Consider the following 15,666-nt stretch of genomic DNA (forward strand, 5'->3'; position numbering starts at 1 on the left):
GTGATACAAGACCCTGGGGACAATCAGAACTTGAACACAGAAATCGGTAGAGTCATTGAATTTGACAAGGAACACACAAGGACTCACTCCGGACCTTTGGCAAACCCACATCCCAGACGCAGATGGGATCACCCACTTGTTAGTTTTTCTGTTGGGTTTGACAACTTTAGTGCAGAAGTTGCCTTTCTGCTTTGCTAAGGTTGCATTCCCAAAACATCTGCCCTGTCCTGTGATTTGACTCAGGGTGATTCCTCTGCGGGGAGTGTCCCATCTGCACTGGTGGGGGGCACTGGCTGTGGAGTAACTGAAGGGGGTGTCCAAAGCAATGCCTTCATAAAAAGGGGGTTTGACATCATAGCAAAGCCAACAGGAGTTAGTTAGGTTTGGTTTGGTTTCGTTTAGGGTTAGGAAGGTAGCTTCTAGCATACAAAAGATTGGGTTTGGGTCTGACTCAGCCGTGCGGCCTATCTGGGGGGTATCTGCAAGGCTGGTCGGGGTGTCAGTGGCTTTTGGGGTCAGGGTTTTGGGGTGGGTTGTGTTTTTCCCTCTCAGCACATTCTTGATAATTTTGTTGGGTCCCACTGGTCGAGGTGTTGGTGGCTGGAGCCTGATAATTCTCACATTCACCCACCTCCTTGGTCCTTTGAGGACCACTGTCCATGTTCTACCTGTGGCCCAGCTAGGGTGATCTGGCTGTAGGACAGTCATGTTATAACTTACGCATCCCCGTAGTCTAGGCTGTGCATTGTGGTCTCCGCAGCCAAAGGGTGCCCAGGTGAACTGTAAGAATTTGTCGGGCTCCTGCGGTTGCCACCCGTCTCCCCATGGTCTGGCATCTGTAACAATGGTTTCGCAGCCCCAATATCCACAATGTCCCCACCCCGGGTAGTCACAGTACCTTTTCCCTGGGTTGGACACTGGGCACCAGTAAGATATGTACATGAGTATGATGTGCGGGCTTGAGGGCCGTATTTTCGGTTGCCCTGGAAACAGATCGGCTATGTGGAATACGAAGGATGGAGCGTTTGCGGTGGTGACCTCTTTGAACACCTTGTCACTTGAAAGATGTTGCATGACCCATCTGAACGGCTGGTGAGGGTAGTGGCCCGGGTCGGCTTGCCCCCCGGTCACAAGCCCCACCAGCAGGATTGCACAGAGACACTGTGCAAGTCTGGGTCTCACCGCCGTGGGACGCTCAGGTCCTGTCTGGTGGCTTGGTGGTCCGTTATCTCTCTCCGGAGCAGGGGTGTGTGTGTCGCGGGGACGGTCCACGAGCGTGTCCTGCGAACGAAAACTCACAGTTTTCCATTAGTTTCATTCTGAAGGTCAGGTTTGATTGACCTGAGTGGACACCACCTGATCTTGTCCTCCTTTTTAACTGCCGCGTACCCCCGTCCCGTAAGCACCAGTCTCCAGCCCCGTTCCCACTCGCCTAGCTCGTTTTTGACCATGACCTGTGGGCCCTCCTCTAGTGTCTGGGTGGCCCAGTGTTTTCGAATGGGACTGTTTGCTTCATCTCCCCTAGGGAATTGGTTCAGTGCTAGCAGCGCGGTTGCTAGCATGCGTGTCTGGTCTCCTGAGGGGATGGAATTGGCAAAGCCCTCTGCCTTTGCCAATACTTCTAACTTGGCTTTTAGGGTTTGATTTGCTCGCTCGACAATGGCCTGTCCGGTGCTGTTATATGGGATTCCCTGCGCTAAGGTGATACCCCACACCGAGGCGAATTCCCGCACTGATTTGGAGATAAAATTGGAAGCATTGTCAGTTTTAATTTGCTTGGGGATACCAAGCCATGCCATAACTGTCAGCCAGTGCTTGATTGTGGCCTTGGAGTTGGGTTTGAGGTGCTGTGTTGCTATGATCACTCCGCTGTAGGTGTCCACTGTCACTGCAAGCCATGCTCGGGGCTTCAGCAGTTCGCAGAGGGTGAAGTCTGACTGCCAGATTTCTGACGCCTTGAGGCCCCTCGGGTTGACTCCACCGGTCCATAGGGGTGACTTCTGGCAGTGAGGGCAGGTGGCCACTACGTGTCTCGCGTCCGCTGTCGAGATCCCGCATCTCTTCGCCAGTGCTTTGGCCCCTATGTGGAGTGACTCGTGCAGTTGACGGGCTTCCTGCAGCGTCCACACTCCCTTCGCTGCGGCATCTGCTTTGTCATTTCCAGTCTGGAAGAAGCCCTTGACTGGGTTATGGCTGTTGACGTGGATGACGGACACGGTGCCCTGGCGTGAGGAGAGTGCCTCTTCAAGCATGGAGGCCGTCGTGGATGTTGACACACCTGGTCTTGACATGGCTAGGCAGAGCTTTGCCACGAATATAGAGTCTGTCACGATGTTGAGGTGTTCGTCCTGGAAAAGTCCGCACGCCAAGACCACTGCTGCTGCTTCCAGCTGTTGCACTGACAGCGTGGGGTCGCATGTTTTGATGCAATGCCATGTTTCTCCTGTTTGCCACACTGCTGCTGCAGTAGAAGTCATGGAGGAGGCGTCTGTAAAGACCGTTGGTCCTGGTTGCGGTCGGTCCATGACCTTCGGTGGCACATCTATGTCGACAATGGTCAGTAGCTGGGTCCAAGGTGGTTTGGTGGCGTAGGAGATTTCTCCTCCGAAGCCAGTGAGAGCGAGGGCCAGGTGCTCCGATATCGCAGTTGACTCCGTGGTTGGTCGCTTGCGGAAGGGGAGGTGGATCCTTGCCGGCTCGGTTCCCAGGTGTCTCAGGGCGAGTCTCCTGCCTTTCATGATGAGGTTAGCAACGCATTCAACTCCTGGGGAGAATGCGTGAGTTGGTCTTCCGAGGACCACCCATTGGATCGGCTGGGATTTTTCGGAAGGTCCTTGGGCAAGTGCTCCCACTCCTCCCTTCTGCGTGAAGTGGACGTATAAGTCCAGTGGTACGCTCGGGTTCCACCTGGCAAGCAGGCTAGTGGACATCTGACGTTCGATGAAGTCGAGGGATTTCGTTGCTTGCGGCGTCAGCTCCTTGGGGTCCCAGGGGTGTTTTCCTTTCAGGAGGTCATACAGGGGGTCCATGACCTCTGGGGGAACTAGGACGATGTTGCGGAGCCACTGCAGAGATCCCACAAGTCGCTGCATGTCGTGGAGGGTCTTGATGTCTCGGCGGACCTTTATCCTGGGTGGGGTCACGTAGGAGTTTGTGATCCCCACTCCCAGGAAGGTCACGCACGGTCCTCTCTTGATCTTCGTGTTCGCGATCTCGAAACCGTTGGCCTGGAGGGTTTCCGTGATTGTGGACACTAGGTGATCCACTTGGCCTGCTGATGGTGCAGCGACGAGGATGTCGTCCATGTACTGAATGATGGTCGCAGCAGGGTGGGAGTGTTGGACTGTCCACGGTAATCTGGCATATGGTCGGGCTGTCCACAAGGCCTTGAGGTAGCACCTTCCATTAGAAGCAGAGGTTAGGTCGCTCGCCGTTCGGGAACACGATGGAGAAGGCGAACCGTTCTTTGTCCTCGGCATGCAGGGGTATTGAAAAGAAACAGTCTTTGATGTCCAGCACTGCGCACGGCTGCCCTTTGGGGATGGCTGAGTTCGCGGGCAGTAGTGTCTGAACTGGACCCATGGGCTGAATTGTCTTGTTCACTTCCCTCAGGTCGTGGATGAGGCGGTAGCCTTCTCCTGATCTCTTGGGGATTACAAACACAGGGGTGTTCCACGGGCTGGTGGAGGGTTCAATGTGGCCCTTTTGTAGCTCGCGGTCGACCAGTTCCAGCAAGGCTGTCATTTGAGGCTTTGACAGGGGCCACTGCTCAACCCATACGGGGTCTGGTGATTTCCAAGTCAGTTTGATTGGCAGCAGTGGGTGTACAGCAGTGGCCCTCATTATAAATTTGTAATCCTGACTCCTAGCATAGCAAGGATGTCTCTTCCTATCAGGGGTGGGGAGTTTTGCAAGATGTAGGGGTGGATTGCTACTGTTTGTTCTGGTCCTTTCTTTGTATGGAGCGTTATAGCTACCAATTGGGTGCTTTTCCAAGCTCGGGACAACCCTCCCACCCCGTTCACTGGAGGGACCTCCTTGTACTGCCAGTGCCGGGGCCATAGGGCTTGGGGTAGGATTGTGCAGTCTACTCCTGTGTCTGCCCAAAACTGAAGCCCTATTACGTGGGGGTCCCGACTGCCATAGAGGCGGCATGTCCCCCAAACTTTCGGGGGTTCCTTCCCTATTTTCAGGGCCAGGGCCACCCAGGGGTTCCGTATCGGGGTGTTCCCCGCTGACTCTGCGGCACAGGCGCTGCTTGCGGTGGGAGGAGGCTGAGTTAGCCCGCGCGCCCCCCCCCCCACCCCCCGTCTCGTGTGTCCGGGGGCTGGGACCTGCATTCCTTGGTGAGACGCCCTTTTCTCCCGCAGCTCCAAGGGGTATTGTGACTGTTTTTCGGTGCGGCTTAGAACTCTATTTGGTTTTGTTTTAAACTGTGCTAGTTCCGTTTCTTTTGTTTTGGGGTCCCGGCCAGCCCCCGCCGGCTCGGAGGAGCCGGCAGAGCCGTCGCCAGGCTCCGCGCCGGAAGTCAAATGCCAGTGTACTTCCGGGGCTCCGCGCCGTTTTGTCCGGCCCCGAGCTCGCTCCTCCCCGCGGGGGAGGGGCCGCTCCCGCCCCCCGGGCTCGCCGCGCCTCCCGCGGGGGGTGGTTTTTGCCTTATATGGTGGCGGCGCCTGGCGCGGCCGCTGGTTGGCTCCGCGCTCCGTGCCACTCTCCGCCTCTTTCTCCCGCGCACGCGTGCCCCTGAAATCGCGCGGTGTCCGAGTTTTCGCGCCGAGATTACCCGGGCCCCGCCCCTCTCTACGGCTGCCGGCGCCATTTTCAAAGGGATAGCGTGGCCACGCGGCCGTGCCCTCCCGGGCCGCGGCCTCTGCGTCTCGGGCCTCCCCCGCCAGCCCCCGCCAGAAGCGCTCCGCACGCCGCCGCGCCCCCGAAAACGGATCGCGGGCCGGTGGCGGCGGTGGCACGGACCGGGAAGCTGCGGCTTTTCGGGGTTTTTCTGCGGCGGGGGTTCCCCGGGGGTTTTCCGCGGCGGGGGTGTCTCGGGGGGCTGCCGTGGCGGGGTTTGGCGCCGCTCCGCTCGGCGCGCCGGCGGGGAAGCGGCGCGGAGCCGCGGCCGGGTCCGAGTCACGGCGGGAGCGGGGCCGCGCCGCTCGGAATGCGCCGCTCTGGGCCCCGGCGGCAGCGGTCCTCTGTGCCAGGCTGGGCTCAGCTCCGCGGCGGGGCCGGGCCGGGCTCTGATCCGGGGAAGGGGGTGCCGCGCTGTGCCGCCCCGGGTCTCCGCTCCCGGGTGGACCCTCCTCAGGGACGGTCTGCGCTTTCGCCCCCGTCCCGAGCCCGGGTCTAACTAATAAACACGTACGTGCTGCACTCTGCGTCTCCTGTTTTTCTATTGCCTTGCGCGGGGTTTTTTCTACCTTGCCCCGTGCCGTAACGCTCTCGCCACTGCCTGAGGATTTCGATTCCCCGGCCAGCGTGGCTGTACACTGTTCCCATATTCCCAGATGCATGGCATCCACTGAGCATTCGGTTGCTCCAAGCTCAGGCAGCCTTGCTATAGCAAGATAAAAGTCCCTGAGCTTAAACTCGATACTCCATTGCTTCATACTCACGACCCATGCGACGCTGTCCATGACGCTCGCGGGTCCCGGGACGTCTCCCCTCGCCTAGATACGGTTTGACCGTTCCGGCCGCTGCTCTCGTCCAGGTGTATCCCGTCCACCGGGGGAATTTTTCCTTTTTTTTTCTTCTTTTCTCCCGGGTTTCGGCACCAGTATGTTACCTTTATAAGGGGCAACGAGGGACCTGGTTCAGGTAAGGCAGCACGTCGGCCTGGCCTCTCCAGGCTGCTCGGGCTAATCAACACACGCAGACACCAATGTGGCAGACGGTCGAAAAGCGTTTATTATCCTATCTCGTGGGTTTAAATAGTCTTGGGGGTTTTTGCTACGTCAGAGGGGGGTTGGAGGGTCTCAGGGTTTAGTAAGGAGTGGAAATTTACCAGGGCAGGTGTGGCTACATGCTTCTGGGGCTTCTGGGGTTAATAGATAACGTGGGGAAGAGAGAAGGGGAGGGGTCTATCTTTCCGTGACATCCCGTGGTCTTCCGCTCCGCCTGTCCCTATCTACCACACATCCACACTGGGGAGAGGCCCTACAAGTGTCCTGAGTGTCAGAAGAGGTTTCACACCAGCTCCCATCTCCTTGAACATCAGCGGATTCACACGGATGAGAGGGCCTTCCGCTGCCCTGACTGCGGGAAGGGCTTCAAGCACAACTCCACCCTTGTCAGGCACCGGCGCATCCACACTGAGGAGAGGCCCTACATGTGCCCCACATGTGGGAAGAGGTTTCAGAGCAGCTCAAATCTCCTCCTGCATGAGCGTGTCCACACCGAGGAGAAGCCCTTCCTCTGCTCTGACTGTGGGAAGGGCTTCAAGGAAAACTCCACCCTTGTAAGGCACCGGCGCATCCACACTGGGGAGAGGCCCTATGAGTGTCCCCAGTGTGGGAAGAGCTTCACCCGGAGCTCTCACTTGACCCGACACCAACGGAGCCACCGGTGATGGAAGCCCTGTGAGTGCCCTAACTGCAGGAGGAGCTTCGTGCACCGCTCCAGCTTCATCCCCCATTGAAGAACCCACATTGGGAAGAGCCCTGATGATCCCTGTTACCTGTGATCCATGCTGGGAAGACACCTGTACCTTCCCCTGCCCCTGCCAATGACCTTATGTGGGATTGAAGAACATGAGGGTCTGGCCATGGCCCTGTCACTACATTCACTCCCACCTCAGGTCATTGCCAGGGGCAGGAAAGGGACTCTCTCTCTCTCTCTCCCTGAGAAGGTTGTCCTTTCCAGGCAGGAGGAGACATGTGGCCAGGAAGGTACAATTGATGGTGATGTAGTTTCCCTTGTAAATAGTTTTTCTTATCCCTTCTGTTGTCAATATTTTTTCTATTCCTGTTTGTTCCTTATCTCGCTGTTCCCAGTAAATTGTTCTTATCCCAGCCTGGGATCTTTCCATTTTTTTCCTTCAGTGGAAGGTGGGAGGGCAACGAGCACCAGCATGGTTTTAGCAGGAGCAGGAAATTGGGGAATCCCATTCCTGAATCCCGGCCTGTGGAAACCGAGCATCCCAGCTGGTGCCAGCCATGGTGGCCATGGCAGCAGCCTTGGGAGCGGGTCCCTGGCTGGGGCTGAGGGAACCTCTTCACTCTGGTGCCCAGGGACAGGAGTGGAGGGAGCAGCTGCAGCTGAGTCAGGGCAGGCTGAGGTTGGATCTCAGGGAAAGGTTTTTGCCCAGAGGCTGCTGGGGCACTGCCCAGGCTCCCCAGGGAAGGGTCACAGCTCCAGGGCTCTCTGAGCTCAAGCAGCATTTGGACAGCGCTGCCAGGCCCAGGCTGGCAGTGTTGGGGTGTCCTGTGCAGGGCCAGCAGCGGGACTCGAGGATCCTGATGGGTCCCTCCCAGCTCAGCCACTTCTGTGGTTCTGGGATCCCATGAGTCTGGGGATGGGACTGGAAATGGTTGCCATGGAAACAGGCTCTGGCTGCAGGCCTGAGCTGGTGTCCATGGCAACCACCCCTGGCATGGGGTCTCCATGGAGCAGCCCAGGGACTGACCATATGTCATGATACGCTTATGGTGGGGTGTCGTGATGGTTCATTAGCCAATCCCAAAGTTCAAAAGACAAACAGCAGGGGACTATCAGTTTAATCACAACAGATGCACCTTTATTAAGGGCCAAAAAACAATAAATGTGATAGTGGGGTCAGAAAAGAAGTAAAAAGGATAGAGACAGAGAGAGAAGGGGGGATGGCAATAGCTGCCAACACAGGCGAGGTCTTCACTGGTCCGGACCATGGGGATCCGTCTTGTTGTGTTGGGGAGAGTCTCCAAAGTCCTGCCCAACCCGGGGATCCAGTTATAGTCCACAGAGGGAAAAGGGGGGAACATGCAGAACAATGAGAGTCTGTTGAAATTGCTGGGGGGGGGACAGGTGTATCTACAGAAAATCATCCAGGCAGAACAAACACAATGAAGAATAAGTCCATTGAAGCTCCTGGAGAAGAACAGGTCATGTCATTCTCCCTCCCACTCCCTGTGGTAGGGGTCTTAGTCTCAGTCCTTGGGGAGAGGGTTCTCAATCTCTGTCTGTCACGGTGGTAACGAGGCAGATGAGGGGTCTGCAGTGAGAGACCATCAGGGTCACCCCAACAGTTCATTCGGCTTGAAAGTGGAGAGTGAAGCAGGAATTCCAGCAGGCCACTCTGTGCTGGGTCCATGCTGGGTCGTTGCCAAGTCCCAGCCAACTCCTTGCCAAGTCCTTGCCAGGCCTCGTTGGGAACAGCTGGCATGACGGTGCAGTGGCTGCACCTGCACTATTGCCTCTTCCAAGATGGAACTACGGGGGGGGGGGGGGGTGGGCAGGGGGGACTTTCCTTCTTGTGGCAATTGGCAGACAAATGAGTGAGGGTCTTCAGATGGCCTCTTACACCAGGAGAGGTTGGTGGACAGGAAAATCCACAGCCAGGATCAGCCCGGGCACTTCAGCAGTGATTTGGGCGCTTTGTGGGGGGTACCCTGCATGGGGAGACCATACCCAGGGCGGGAACTGGGACAGACTTAGATTCAGCTTTATACCTCTTTGCCTAATTTCTTTATTTTTACCCCAATTCTAGGTGTTTTGATGGGATAAACATGGAAATTATTTAGGTAGGAAAAGATCTCCAAGATCATTCATTGTTGCTTGATGCCATAAGAAGAAAAAATGACACAGCAGGTGAGATATTTTCGTGCTGTAAAGTCAAAGAAACAGCTCTTCCCAATTAATTTTCAATGGTGATCAGAGTGCCGATGGATGTTCCTGCCGTGTTCATCCAGGTGTCTATGGGGATCCAGGAGAACGTGGAGACCACCAGCCAGGTGTCTTCTCAGCAGGGATCACAGGGAATGTGGGTCATCAGGGCTCTGACCAACATGGGTCCTCCCATGGGGGATGGAGTTGGAGCAGGACACGAAGCTCTTCCTGCAGTCGGGGCATTCACAGGGCTTCCCTTACCGGTGCCTCCGTTGGTGTTTGGTCAAGTGAGAGCTCCTGGAGAAGCTCTTCCCACACTGGGGACACTCGTAGGGCCTCTCCCCAGTGTGGATCCGCCAGTGCAGGAGGAGATTTGATCTGGCCTGAAACCTCTTCTTACACTCGGGACATTTGTAGGGCCTCTCCCCAGTGTGGATCATCTGGTGGCGGATCAGGTTAGATCTCTGGCTGAAGCTCTTCCCACATTTCCCACACTCATAGGGCCTCTCCCCATTGTGGATTCACCGGTGGGTGACGAGGGTGGAGTTGTGCTTGAAGCCCATCCTGCAGTCGGGGCAGCGGAAGGGCCTCTCCTGTCTGTGAATCCGCTGATGTACAAGGAGATGGGAGCTGGTGTGAAACTTCTTCCCACACTCAGGACACTTGTAGGGACTCTCCCGAGTGTGGATCCTCTGGTGGACAATCAGGTCAGACCTGTGGCTGAAGCTGTTCCCACACTCCCCACACTTGTAAGGCCGTTCCCCAGTGTGGATCCTCTGGTGGCAGATCAGGTTGAAACTCTTCCTGAAGCTCTTCCCACACTCTGAGCACTCGTAGGGACTCTCCCTGTCATGAGGCTGCTCACGGACCACCAGCTCTGATTCCTGGCTGAAGCTCTGCCCACCTCCCCAGCACAGGGTGGGTCTTTCCTCCTCAGATCCCCGTGATCTGCGTTTGCAGCCCCTCCTCCTGTGGGATCTCTGGGGCTTTTCCTCCCCATTCAATTCCTCTGCCATAGAGCCACTCAAAACAGCCTCTTCCACGATGTTCTGCTGGGGGGATTTGTCCTCCCTGCTCTCCATCCTCAGCTCCTGCTCTGGGGGAGGAAGGACAAGGAGAGGATGGGATTTGCCTCCGTGCCACAGGGAAGGGCAAGGAGATCCCCCCAGTGCATCCCCGGCAGGAGGGCACCGGCAGCGGGGCTGTCCTGCAGCCGGGGGCCAGGCTGGGCTGGGAGATGGAACAGGAGAGAGCGGGAAAGGGGCACTGACTTCCTCTCACCTGCCTCAGTGTCCCAGGGCATTTTCCTCACAGCCTCCTCCTCCATCCAGCCAAAGTTTGGGAGTGGGAAATCCTGGTGTGGGGAAAAACCAAGTGTGAAAGCCTTGGGTTGGAGATTTCTCCTGGCAAAATCCATCTCCAGAAGTCTCCAGGTGTCCATAAAAACCTCCAAAAATCACAAGTGAATAAAAAAGAGCCACCAGGAGTGTCCCATTTCCAGTCTCATCCCTCTGGGGTTCTGGTGTCCCCCGTCTCAGGGCTGCTGGGGATCCTCGAGGGTCCTGGGGATCCCCCTTCTCCAGGGTCCTGCTTAGGGATGCTGGGGGGTTTTGCAGTACAAGGGTCCCCCTCTCCAGCCTCCCCCTGGTCCAGGCATTTGGGGGTCACCCCCTCCCCATCACCCTGTCCTGGTTTAGGGCAAATTTGGGAGAAAACCCCCAAAGGGTTTTCTAGAAAGCAGATTCAAGCGGCCTCTCCCCCAACCAGTTTGGGAAAAGATTTCCTAGGAGAAAAATAAAAAAAAACTGTTTATTTAACAGGCAAAGCACTCACCAGCACAAAACATGAACAATATTAAACAATAAAACCTGTTGTTGCTCCAAAAGAGATGACAAACTCAGTAAGTCCCTCCGTGGGCTGTTGCTCAGCTCACTCAGTCTCTGATCAGTCCCTCCGTGGCCCAGGCCCAGCCCGGTGACCCACAGGTGTGAGCTGCCGGTGCTCTTCTGGTGTTCAGTCCAGAGCAGGTTTAAACAGCTCCAAAGAAAAAGAAAAACCACAACCCAGAGAACTTCTCTGCCTCAGCGAGCTAAAAACTAACTAAAAGCAAAGGAGAGCTCTGTCCTGCTGTCTGTTGGCAGACAACTGATACCTCAGGTTTAAGTTTTTCTGTTCTGTTTTGGTGTGCAGCTTCTAGCTTTAGATTAAGTGCTCCTGGGATCTTTTCACAGGGTGGTGAAGACAAAACAATTCTGTTCTAGCTGGAGAGTCAAGGACAATCTCTTCAAACTTCAGGCCCAAAGCACAAACAACAGGAAAATCATAAGGCAGGCAAGCAAGGAGAATAAAACTTCATAATTTGAAGCTATTAACTGGGCAGTTAAATCCTGTATGCAAACGGACTAACACTTATAAAAATGTGAGCTCTCATGACCAAGCCCTCTTTTGCTTCCATCTCGGAGCCATCCAGGCAGAGCCTCGACCGTGGCTCCGGTACTGCCGGGGTGTGGCCTTTGAAGGCACTTCAATAAATATCCACTTTATTCCTCTTGGCTCCGTCTGGCCTCTGTCCCAGCTCCTTAAGGCATCTCAGCAGCCCAGGAGCCGGAATGTGGAGGGGTGGGTGCAGCTCCTGAAAACAAACTGCGTGCTTCTTCCTCCCCCTCTTCGCTCTCAGAACCAGCCCTGAAGGTGCAGAACTCATTTCGAGGCAAAACGGACCAATGGGGGTACGAGCATCGTGAGGTCACCCCAGGACAGGCCCTGCCAGGCTCAGGGGTCCCGTCCCCGCCTCATCTCCGGCTGCCGGGGGTCCCCCAGCTCCGGTATCGCCCCTTCCCCTCTGCCGCCCCGGGGGTCCCACGTTCCGCAGCCCCGGCTCTAACGGAGATCTCCAAAACCAATGTCCCGCCCTGTCAGCACCGGGCCAGCCCCACGTGGTCCCCCGGGACCCTCCGAGGGGCGATCACAGCTCCTCTCCCCGCGAAAAAGCTCCTCTTGGGGAGCCCGGAGGGATCCGGGGCTCGGCATCTGCCGGCTCCGAGCGCTCTCCAGAAAAATCCTCCCGGAGACCCCTCGATAGAGCCGGGGCGAGCTCGGCCTCCCCCTGCCCTGCGGCTCGGGGCTGGGGCGATGCTGGCGGGGCAGGGGGTGCTGCAGCCCCGGCGTGCGGGCGGTGCGAGCGGCGGGATTCTCCCGCTCCTGCTCCCGCCGCTCCTCCTGTCCCTCCTCCTCCTCCCGCAGCCCCTCCGCTCCAGCCCGGAGCTCTCGGGCACTTAAGCCACAACAAGCATACCTTGTGAACAAAGGAATCACCCTTAAAACTACACTATTGCATATTCATATATCCCTCATGGTTATGCATACATTCTATTTAAAACAAGAAACTCTTGTCTGTTATATGCCAACTGTTTCCTTTAATCCCCATGGCAAGGCCTGAAGAAATTAGCTTCTTCTGACAAGAAAGCCATAAATTCCTCTTCTCTGGAAGATTTAGGCGTTCTGTGATGGTTACGTCAAAGCGAGTCTCTCATTCCTTAAAATAAAAACCAAAACACATAAGGAGTTTCTATTTTAACTACGAAAGCTTCATTTTAACTACAAAACTACATTTCCCATGCTATTAAAATGTTAATACAGCACTACGAATCAAACGAACATAATACATACAGTAACTATGCGCAAAGAGCCATATATTATGCGTTTTTCACATTGGGTGCCTCCTGGATTGCCGCCGGAAAGAGCCCATCTCTGCACCGAGCCACGTTTTTTCATTTGTAAATTAGGTCTTTCTTTCTCGGTCATCTGTGGTTTCTGCAGCCCCGGCTGCTGCTTCTGGTCTTTTAAAACTTTAAGAATCTTTTTGTACAAGCACAACTGACTTGATGTATATTTTACATAAGTACGAATTATTCCGTAACATATATTACAATGGGGCTGCAGAGATCCCCCTGCAGGTCCATGGGGATGCAGAGATCCCCCTGCAGGTCCGTGGGGATGCAGAGATCCCCCTGCAGGTCCGTGGGGATGCAGAGATCCCCCTGCAGCCCCTGGAGGAGCCAGGCTGGAGCTCGGGGATGCCTGAGAGGAGGCTGTGACCCCGTGGGCAGAGGGGCCCCGCTGGAGCAGCCTGGCCTGGCAGGACCGAGCCCGTGGCACAGTGACCCACGCTGCAGCACTTGGAGGGGGCTGTGCCCCAGGGGATGGACTCGGCTCGGAGAACTTCCTGGAGAAGTCTCGGCTGGGAGAGAGCGCAGGGTGCAGCAGGGAACGACTCCTGTCCCTGAGCAGAGGGAGAAGCCGCGGGGGATGAGCTGAGCACGGCCCCATTCCCTGTCTCCTGCCCTGCCGGGGGAGGAGGTGCAGCTGGGAGCAGGGAGCCGTGGGGAAAGCTGCATTTAAGGCTCTGCACTGACTTCTCCTCATCCTGCTCTGAGGCTTTGGAGTTTTCTGCCAGAAATCTCTCCCCTCCCCCGCTCACCCACAGGGCTTTGGGCAGGTTTCCCTTTTTGGGGGAAATGAAAGCCAAGCACCGATGCACTAATGAGGGGCAGGAGAAGGGAGGCTCCCGGGCTTCCCGCAGAGCCGGAGGCACGGAAGGCGCAGGGCCGGGAAAGCCGTGGCGGGAGGTGCGGAGAAGTTTGTTTGTGTGGGCAGCTCAATCCCGCCTCGGGCCCGGGCCCGTCCCGGGGCTGTTGCTCATCTCCGGCTTTGCCCTCACGCAGCGCGGGGGGCCCTGAGAGCGCGGGGCGAGTCTGGGCCGTGCGCAGAGCCCGCCCCCAGCTCGCTGCCATTGGCCGCTGGTGCCGTCAGTCGCGGTTGCGGCGCGCTGATTGGTGGGAGCGGGGCGCAGCACGGCCCCGGCGGCGGGCTGAGGGCGGCCGTGGGCGGGCAGCGGCGCCATTGGCGCCGGGAGCGTCTGTGCGGGCCCGGGAGCGGCGGCAGCGGCCGGAGCGCGGTGAGGCGGCGTCGGCGGAGCTCGGAGGCGGCCCCGGCGCAGGTGGGAGCCGCGCTGGGCTCTGCGGGGGCTCGGGGCTGGCTGCGGGCGGAGGGGGCGGCAGGGGGCTGCGGCGGGTCGGTGGTGCCGTGTCCGGCCCGTGCTGGCCCCGGGCTGAGGGCGCGGCGGGAGCGGCTGCCCGCGGTCTCCTTCCCGCCGGGGCCTGGGCAGGAGCCGCTGCCGGAGCAGCGCTGGCTCGGCCCGGCTGCTGTGGGTAGGACAGAGGGGGCTGCCCCGCGGCCGGGAGCGTGCGGGGAAATTCCCGTCGCCGGAGGTTTCTGTGGCCGGAGGAGAACGAAGAGTCCTGTAAAAGTGACTTTATTGCCGAGCAGGGGGAGAGGCCGTGGGGCATTTGCCGTGCGCTCTCTGCCATGGTTGTAGTCCGCAGCCTCCTTTTTATCCTCATTTTCCCGGCTGCATCTCCCTCTGCCTTTGCCCACGGGCTGAGGTCCTTGGAAGGTTCAGACTTCCCGATGCGCCTGCTGCCTGTCCTCGTTAATATGCACCCTCCTTTTGTATGCCAGCCGATACTCATGGCTCTGTTAAGCCTTTGTTCTTCTCCTCGAAGTTTGGGAATGTAGCGGGACTTTGAGCAGCTGTCTGGGTCAATTTTTGACATTTATTGGAACTGAGGGTTTCTCCCGTAGCTTCCTAATCTACAAGTGCCTGGCTCTCTCTCCAGGCAGATTCACTCCTTGACTCTGTTTTGTTCTTCCCGGGTCCTCTTTGGTTTTGGGATTATTCTCGGTGCCCTCATTCCCTGTCCTTTTGTAGCCGTTTGTGGATCAGGAGGCCTGGCTGCCACCTGCATCCCCTGGCTCAGCTGCTGGATGAGCTGCACTGCCAAGGTGTGGGGCATGGTAAAAAGATGAGAGTTGCTGCAGCACAGAAGAGGAGAAGCAGCATTTGTTTAACCCCTGGTCTTCCCAGGAGCCACGAAAGTGTGTCCCATTCCCATCCTTTCCATGTTTGGACCAATACATAAACTGTTCACCTATTTCCTTTTTTATCTTTCTCAGGACTTTACCTTTGTCGTCTCTCTGCCAACAGCAGTTTGAATCATTTAGTTCTCCACAAACTCCTGCTTTTTCTGCTCACAGAAAATCTGGTCCCATCCCCTAGTGAAATGTTGTGTTCCTCATTTCAGTGGATTGGTCAGCAGGAAGGTCAGGAGCTGGAGCTGTCTGGTTGGTTTTTTTCGAGGACAGCTTTTAATCTAATGATGCCATTGAAATGATAAATGGGTTCTCTGTCTCCTGATGTGAATTGGTTTGGGTTCCCAGGGGCTGGTCCATGGTGTTGTAGGATTTGTTCTGGTGGCCCTTCATCTTTTCCCCATTTCTGGGTGCTCCCTCAAGCTGGGGCTGCATGAATGACTGCATTTTTCTAAATACAGCATCAAATACTTGAATTCCAACTGATTTCCCTGGACTATGATGTCATACACGTGACATCACTGTGTCCCTGCACAGGTGGCTCTGTCTCCCTGCACCCACCCAGGTGTGACGTCACCTGTATCCAGGTGTGGCATCCGTCCCCAGGTGTAACATTACCTGTGCCCAGGGGTCACTCAGGTGTCCCTCAGGTGTCCCTCAGGTGTGGAATTGTGTTATTATATGTTTTATTATGTATAATTTCGTTCCATGTACCCCCCCCGCGCTCTGTAGCGACCCCCCGGGTTTTCTCATCTGTCCCCGCGGTTTGCCTTCCCGGGAAAGTGCAGAGTCATTGTGTTTACATCTCAGGGCATCTGTCAGTCACGCGGCGGGGTCGGCAGATGCCCTGGGACCCTCCACCTGTCCATTCCCCATTGGATGTACCCCTGCACCCCACTGCCCTCAGACCCTCCGTGGCGTTACCCCATTGGCTGC

At 56.8% G+C, this 15,666-nt stretch overlaps 2 protein-coding genes across 2 annotated transcripts in view; one reads left to right on the forward strand and one right to left on the reverse strand.

Moving 5' to 3' along the window:
- Positions 1-6,565, forward strand: part of LOC140681433 (uncharacterized) — a 45,494-nt gene extending 38,929 nt beyond the window's left edge. The window contains exon 5 of the mRNA XM_072921264.1: positions 6,134-6,565. Coding sequence (XP_072777365.1) covers positions 6,134-6,565 — 432 coding nt within the window. The remainder of the gene's footprint in view (positions 1-6,133) is intronic.
- LOC121468988 (uncharacterized) overlaps positions 1-15,666 on the reverse strand; it is a 418,875-nt gene that overhangs the window by 208,268 nt on the left and 194,941 nt on the right. Inside the window, exons 6-7 of the mRNA XM_072921310.1 lie at positions 9,442-9,609; positions 9,200-9,273 (exon numbers count right to left, since the gene is read on the reverse strand). Of these exons, the coding sequence (XP_072777411.1) occupies positions 9,200-9,273; positions 9,442-9,609 (242 nt within the window). The remainder of the gene's footprint in view (positions 1-9,199; positions 9,274-9,441; positions 9,610-15,666) is intronic.

The sequence above is a fragment of the Taeniopygia guttata genome, chromosome 36 (genome assembly GCF_048771995.1).
Source record: "Taeniopygia guttata chromosome 36, bTaeGut7.mat, whole genome shotgun sequence".
Taxonomy (NCBI): Eukaryota; Metazoa; Chordata; class Aves; order Passeriformes; family Estrildidae; genus Taeniopygia; species Taeniopygia guttata.